The sequence below is a fragment of the Seriola dumerili genome, unplaced genomic scaffold, assembly GCF_002260705.1.
Source record: "Seriola dumerili isolate Sdu_G_001 unplaced genomic scaffold, Sdu_1.0 BDQW01002698.1, whole genome shotgun sequence".
Taxonomy (NCBI): domain Eukaryota; kingdom Metazoa; phylum Chordata; class Actinopteri; order Carangiformes; family Carangidae; genus Seriola; species Seriola dumerili.
Window position 1 is genome coordinate 181,074 of NW_019176953.1, and position 7,723 is coordinate 188,796.

At 41.0% G+C, this 7,723-nt stretch overlaps 1 protein-coding gene across 1 annotated transcript in view; it reads left to right on the forward strand.

The window, feature by feature from the left end:
* Positions 1 to 6,628, forward strand: part of fbxw11 (F-box and WD repeat domain containing 11) — a 15,138-nt gene extending 8,510 nt beyond the window's left edge. Inside the window, exons 7-13 of the mRNA XM_022769329.1 lie at positions 1,351 to 1,469; positions 2,997 to 3,246; positions 3,681 to 3,799; positions 4,151 to 4,261; positions 4,346 to 4,424; positions 5,051 to 5,215; positions 5,331 to 6,628. Of these exons, the coding sequence (XP_022625050.1) occupies positions 1,351 to 1,469; positions 2,997 to 3,246; positions 3,681 to 3,799; positions 4,151 to 4,261; positions 4,346 to 4,424; positions 5,051 to 5,212 (840 nt within the window). The 3' untranslated portion in view covers positions 5,213 to 5,215; positions 5,331 to 6,628. The remainder of the gene's footprint in view (positions 1 to 1,350; positions 1,470 to 2,996; positions 3,247 to 3,680; positions 3,800 to 4,150; positions 4,262 to 4,345; positions 4,425 to 5,050; positions 5,216 to 5,330) is intronic.
* The last annotated feature ends 1,095 nt before the right edge of the window (positions 6,629 to 7,723 follow it).

A 7,723-nucleotide genomic window follows, 5' to 3' on the forward strand; every position in this document is an offset into this window, starting at 1 on the left:
TGTGTGTGTGTTGTGTGTGTGTGTGTGTGTGTGTGTGTGTGTGTGTGTGTGTGTGTGTGTGTGTGTGTGTGTGTGTGTTGCTTCCAACCTGTGTTTGTGTTATTTATAAATTTAATTTTTTCTTCTGGCTCCACTGTGGCTTATCATCTTATTGTCTATGGCGCTGAGCTAAACCAGCAGACACTGAAGACATAAACAACAAGTGAATTATAGGATAAAAGGGCTCAGCTCCAGACCCGTTGTGTGTTCCACTTATCTGCCTGGCTGGGAGAAGAGAAGAAGATGATGATGATGAAGAGGAAGGGGAAGTAGAGGGAGGAGAAGAGTGGATTTGTCTTATTGTTCTTTAGCAGGCTTACGCACACCCAGAGAAGAGCTGATTGGCTCTCTTTCACCGCGCGCACATAAACACACAGAGCTCAGACAGGCACTGGGGAAATGGGGCATGAACAGTGCATGAACACTGCTGTAAAGATATCACATTCTTAGCATGACCCAAATCTGCAACCTTTTCATACAATCAACTTTATTTTTCCTTTTTCTGTGTCCTCCTCTGTTGATCTCTGCTTCACTTCCACTTCCTTCAATATGTTCCTGTCTTTTTCTCCTTACAGATCTGGGATAAGCGTCTCTGGAGTGTCTGAAAAATACTGACCGGTGACTATCACAGCACAAGGCTCAGTGTTGTGTGTCTGCAGATATGGATGAGAGGTCATCGTCACTGGGTCTTCTCTGACATGTTCAAACGATCAGGTCTACGATTGTGTGTGTGTGTGTGTGTGTGTGTGTGTGTGTGTGTGTGTGTGTGTGTGTGTGTGTGTGTGTCTTCCAACCTGTGTTTGTGTATTTATGAATTTAATTTTTTCTTCTGGCTCACTGTGGCTTATCATCTTATTGTCTATGGCGCTGAGCTAAACCAGCAGACACTGAGACATAACACAAGTGAATTATAGGATAAAAGGGCTCAGCTCCAGACCCGTTGTGTGTTCCACTTATCTGCCTGGCCTGGGAGAAGAGAAGAAGATGATGATGATGAAGAGGAGGGGAAGTAGAGGGAGGAGAAGAGTGGATTTGTCTTATTGTTCTTTAGCAGGCTTACGCACACCCAGAGAAGAGCTGATTGGCTCTCTTTCACGCGCGCACATAAACACACAGAGCTCAGAACAGCACTGGGGAAATGGGGCATGAACAGTGCATGAACACTGCTGTAAGAATATCACATTCTTAGCATGACCCAAATCTGCAACCTTTTCAATACCACTTATTTTTTCCTTTTTTCTGTGTCCTCCTCTGTTGATCTCTGCTTCACTTCCACTTCCTTCAATATGTTCCTGTCTTTTCTCCTTACAGATCTGGGATAAGCAGTCTCTGGAGTGTCTGAAAATACTGACCGGTCACACAGGCTCAGTGTTGTGTCTGCAGTATGATGAGAGGGTCATCGTCACTGGGTCTTCTGACTCAACTGTCAGGTACAAGACACATCTAACATCAAATCTGTAAGATAAAATCAGCAAGATAAAAATGATTTACATTACTGAAGAGAAAGTTGTTATTCATTCATTGTGGATTAGGCTGGATGCCTGGATGATTACTCCATCATTTCTTTCTATTTACTAAACTTTTTTTCAGCTTGAACACAATGTACTGTCAAGTATCAAGTGTCACCCACAATTGACTTCATCTGTAGATAGATAGATAGATAGATAGATAGATAGATAGATAGATAGATAGATACTTTATTTATCCCCTAGGGGAAATTCATGAAGAATATACTTAATAGCCCATCCACATAGCAAAATGTAAAAAACTACCACTGGCATTGTTTGTATGACACCAAAAACAGCAGGTTTTAAAACCTGCCTTTTAACTTTAGGCAAAACATCTCATGCAAAATGGATCTCTGCTGTCAAACAGATCGAGTGTAGTTGACTGCACAATATTCATTTTGGAAAAATAACAGAGAAATACAATATGCGTACCTTACCTTATTGCAACAAATTGGTTACAGTTGTCAAAATATGGTTCTATTGTTGTAGACATACATCTATGATTTCACACCCTGTCTGCTTATAGTCTGTTTTTCACACAGTCATGACCAAAATACCCTCTGCAGCCTGTTGTGTAGCCCCCAGTTTTACTATCAGTTAACATCCAATCTACAGCTGCTCCTTACAGATAGGCAGTAAATATACTACATACAGTATACTGTATATCAGATGGAATATAAAACACTGAAGTTTATTATTTCGTGAGTTAGATTTACTATCATTACCAGAGATAGTGGGGTATGTTTTATTGCAGATATTTAAAGACCTGGCTTGTGGGTGTATGTTGACACTTGTTTGGCTACTGCACACAGAAGCTCAACATTAATTCTCTTATTATTTCACACTTCAGCCGTACTCACTGGGCGGTATCCAAGGAAAATGTGACTTCACTTCCTTAGCAACAGCTTGACAGGCACTTTGTTTGTAGGTCTGGTTGTCAGCTTTTCCAGTGTGTTCTGCATTTGACTCTCAATGCCCAGCAGTCCTGTTCAGTAACATGTTCTTCACAGCCACTCCTCTGCGTGTGTGTGCGTGCTAACTCTGAGTTACTCCCCATTGTAAAATTAATAAACATAACTCTCTTTCATGTCTCCATTGTTTTCCCTTTTCCTTCACTCCCATTGCATGTCTTTTCCACTTTGCATCTTCTTTTCTTTCATTTTGACCACTCTTCCCGCTGCCCCCTCTCATTTTTCTTTCCTACCCACCCCTTACTCCTATCATTTTCCACTTTTCTCACCCCTTTGTCATTCCTTCCCTCCTTCTCACACCTGCCCCCTCTCATTCTACATCTATAATTTTCCCTCCTGCCCTGTTCCACCTTTTTCTTTTTATCCCTCTCTCACCTTTGCCCTCATCAATTGACCACCCTACCATCTCTCCCTACCTCTGTTTTTACTTCCTCCTGTTTCACTCTGCCCCTCTCCTGCCATCTCTCTTCCTCTACAGGGTGTGGGAGGTAATGACGGGTGAGGTACTGAACACACTGATTCACCACAATGAGGCAGTTCTTCACCTTCGCTTCGCCAATGGCTTGATGGTCACCTGCTCCAAGGACCGTTCAATTGCAGTCTGGGACATGGCCTCACCCACTGACATCAGCCTACGTCGGGTCCTGGTGGGACACCGGGCTGCGGTCAACGTGGTCGACTTTGACGACAAATACATTGTGTCCGCCTCGGGGGACCGCACCATCAAGGTAACAACGGCTAAGGACTTGATTACTAGAAATATGTCTCTGATAGTTGCTGCAGCGTAGGTTTTATTATATATCATTTATCTGCTGAAAACCGTAGCACAATGAGGGTTTTTTCCAAATTCACAGTTTTTAGACTAGACATTGTTTCTTATTAGTTTCTCTGTATTCTACAGCTATTGGTGAATTTGTGAATCCCTGAAAAGAAAGATACCAACTTGCAATGTGAAAGATTGAGGGGAAAAAAATCAAAGGTGGACATTAGAAAATTTTTGATATTTACTTATAAGATACTCTAAATGAAACTAGATGTCAGATTTGCTCTGTAGCTTCAAATCCAGCCAGTGAGTGTTTTGGTTTGTTTGTTAAGCTGTACTAATCTCATTAAATAATGGTCATTGTTTTACAAAGCTGTCTGTAATACCCTCACTCTGTAGGTATGGAGCACCAGCACCTGTGAGTTTGTGCGCACTCTAAATGGTCATAAGCGGGGTATTGCCTGTCTACAGTACAGAGATCGTCTAGTGGTCAGTGGCTCATCTGACAACACAATCCGGTACGTGTATGAGACTTAAGCATAAACCAGCAAATTTCAACCAAGTTGTTTTTGTTGGAGCCTTTAGTGTTTGCTGTCTGCTAACGATATTTATGGATTGTATATTGAAATATTAAAATGTACATTGTTGAAATCAATTGAACAATGATTGGCACTTTATTCACTGTTGTAACATCAATTTGGATCTCTTACCCAAACACTGATGAGGCTAAAAACACAATCTATCAAAAATGTAGTTGGCCAGAAGAATAATCCAACAGTGAAGTGTTGTTGTTTGAAATCATACTTGAGCTATGATTACTGTGTACTATGTACTGTGTGTTTGTGTACTAAGGTTTTACTTTTCTGCAGGTTATGGGACATAGAATGTGGGGCATGTTTGCGAGTGCTGGAAGGTCATGAGGAGTTGGTGCGCTGCATTCGCTTCGACAACAAGAGGATTGTCAGCGGCGCCTACGACGGGTGAGTGTAAACGCACACATGGTTTTGTGAACAGAGACTCAATCTGTTCCTGACATTCTGTCCTTTCAATGTTTCTCTCTGCAGTAAGATCAAGGTGTGGGACCTGCAGGCAGCCCTTGACCCACGAGCCCCCGCCAGCACATTATGTCTGCGCACTCTAGTGGTGAGCACCATTGATTTAATGTGTTTTCACATGGCTAACTGATGGGGAGCTAATGCACAAGTGTCTTTAAACCACTGTATTTCTCAAGGAATTTAGATGTCGGCTTAAAAAAATCTCAGCTATAAAGGATTTTTAAAAATTCAAACTTGAAACTTCTCTCAAAATACATAGTGATTTTCACATTGGTTTTAACTGCCGGCAACGGTTCATTTCACTCGTGTATCTTGTTGCCAATTGTGAGGGTCATTTAGGAGATATGAGAGAGGTGATCACTCAGTTGGTAGTTTTTCTGTAATTCTCTTTAATACAACATTAAACCCTAATGTCCTTTCACATGAAATTATGGGGGAAATCCAGCATTTGCCAAACTTTGAGAATTTATTTGTGGTTGTTGTGTTGGAGGGGATGTGGTCCTGTAAAAACAGCACTGTGTTGGCAGCAAAACAGAACTGAATTCACAAGTTCAGTAACAGTCACAGCTAACACTAACAGTTTTACCCTGGTTGGTTAACCTGCACTTTCAGCTGCGATGGTGACATCACATACATCCATATTTTAGAGTCCATGTTCTGCTTGTATGCACACAATATGTAAACATAATTTCCTAATGTGTTGTGTGTTTTCAGGAGCACTCTGGCCGTGTGTTCCGTCTCCAGTTCGATGAGTTTCAGATCATCAGCAGTTCTCATGACGACACCATTCTGATCTGGGACTTCCTGAACGTCTCGACCAACGGCCAGTCAGAGGGACGGTCTCCCTCCCGCACCTACACTTACATTTCTAGATAGCAGGTACAAGCCACACACAAACACACACACAAACTCTCTCTTCGCTGATAAACAGTTCAGAGAATCATATCCAGGCAATGTGTTTGCTAAGTTTGTGTGTAACTTTTCTTTTCCCCAGGTGGCGCCATCCACCGCACCCTTCCTTGGAGGAGCCCAGGGCTGATTGACTGATGGGTGTGTCCATCATGGAAAGGAGCCCATCTCTTCTCTTTCCTCCTCGTCATCTCTCTGTCCACCTCCCACCCTGCCCCCGCCACCTCCACCTCCCTGCCCGTTCTGACAGACTCTTAAGCTTGTGCCCATTGCCTGCCAGTACCGTGACATGTACACACAGACACGCACAGACACACAGGTCAACACTGATCAAGATGCCCTACTACAGAACCAACGCAACTCTCCCAAGAAGTTCACCTTCTACTCTTAATTTATGTTTGTAAAGTACACTAATGACAGTATTAACGTAGATCTTATATAAGTCACAAGCTCCCTTTTGTCCCCTTGATAGAAACTTAAAGCAGCTTCTGCTCCTCAGTTTTCAACACCTGCCAAAACAGGTTCCCACAGATATGGAATCGCTAATAGATATATATTTATATATATTACACACATATATATACACACACACACACACAGACATACACACACAGACACACAGTGGCACAGTTGGACAGAGGATGACCGGAGCTGTGATGTGGGAGACAGAGACTCTTTACTCAGCTCTAGGAAAGGAGGGAAGGATGGCAGATTGAGGGAGTGAATGAGGGAGAAATGTGTCGGGGATAACTTCCCTGCTCCCTCTCACTCCCTCTCACTTCGCCCTGTCTCTCTCTCCACCCCGCCCCCCTCCCTTGCTCCCTCCCCTCTAACCCCCAGAGATGCACACTCGCTTGGAATACGGGGGGCTCACACACTCAAGTTTGCATGAGTGTGTGTTTGTGTATGTGGACTTGTGAAACGGCAGAACAGAGCAGAAGCGTCAGACAGACATGCATGTGAGGTTGCCTTGGATACAGCGTCCTGGTACACCTCTGCTTTTTTTTTTTTTTTTTTTTTTTCTCTTTAACTCTTACTTTCTTACTGTTTTTTATTACTGTTATTTTCTAATTTTATTTGAGTATTTTGGTTCTTAGTACAAAAATCATACTAAGCGTAGTCCTCTTTCTCTTTCCCTCTCTCTCTTTCACTGTCTTTTTCCTCATTCTTTCTTCTAACTTTGACCCTTGTTCATCTGTCCCTTTCACTCCATCTTTCTCTCCCCCATCAACTACGTGCTTGCTTTGGTTATGAGAGAAGCTGGAACTCAAGAGCTCAAATTTAGCTGTAAACGGAGTTGTCTTGTCAAAAATTGTGTTGTATATTAAAAATGATTTTTTAAAGAAGAAAATGACCTTATTGTGAATAAAGTACTTGACAGTGGTGGAGTGTTGAGCCAACTGTAACATGAATGAGTGTCTAATTGTCTGTCTGTTCTTGTCTGTGTGTATGTGTGGGTGGATTTGTCCTGAATTTCTATCTGACATGTAGTAGTAGAGTGTAGAACACACAGTAGAACTTTAGTCTCTTCCTTTTCTACTTCAGAAAACGAGCAGGAAACAAAGAATTTAGATGGTTATTGGTGCTAGATGACAAAAAACACTTGACACAACAAATTCTTAACTCAAGATCGAGTTTCTACAATTTTCTGGACCATTGGTTGACTCAACAGGCAAGGAGTTAACTGAGCAAACTACAACTGCTTAAGAAGATGGAGGAAGATGTAATTGAAAGCTCAATGAAAACGCATGGAAAGTGTACTTATGTAAAGATTTTTTTTTTTTGTAAAATTCAAGGTCAAAAGAGAACATTCATACTTACCATAAAAACCTCCGGTTTTGAGTCTTATCCTGTTTTTTTATTTTTACCATATTTGGGATTTTATGCTGAAATGGAGCATGTGAAACCTGGTTATTCACATCCCTGTGTATGTGATTCCAGATATGTATAGCGAACTATGTATTGTTCTCCATTTTGGTCACTATAACATTTTTATGCATTGATTTACTAGTTCATTTTTATTACTTACTATACTATTTCGTTTTTATGGCCAACTATACTATGTCGTTGTTATGACTGACTATACTATAACGTTATGCCTTACTATACTTTTACGTTTGGATGCCTTATTATACTTTGATGTTTTTATGACTTTATTTATTATGGCGTTTTTATGCCTTACTATAATCTGAATTTTTAAGCCTTAATATAATATGTCGTTTTTATTGCTTACTATACTATTTCATTTTTATGACCTAATATACCATGACGTTTTTATGACTAGTACACTGTGACGTTTTTATGCCTTATTATGCTTTGATGTTTTTATGACTTAATATACTATGGCGTTTTTATGCCTTACTACATGACATTTTTATGACTTAGTATACTATGACGTTTTTTATGCCTTACAGTACTATGTCGTTTTTATGTGACTTACTGTACTATGACGTCTTTATGCCTTACTATACTATTACT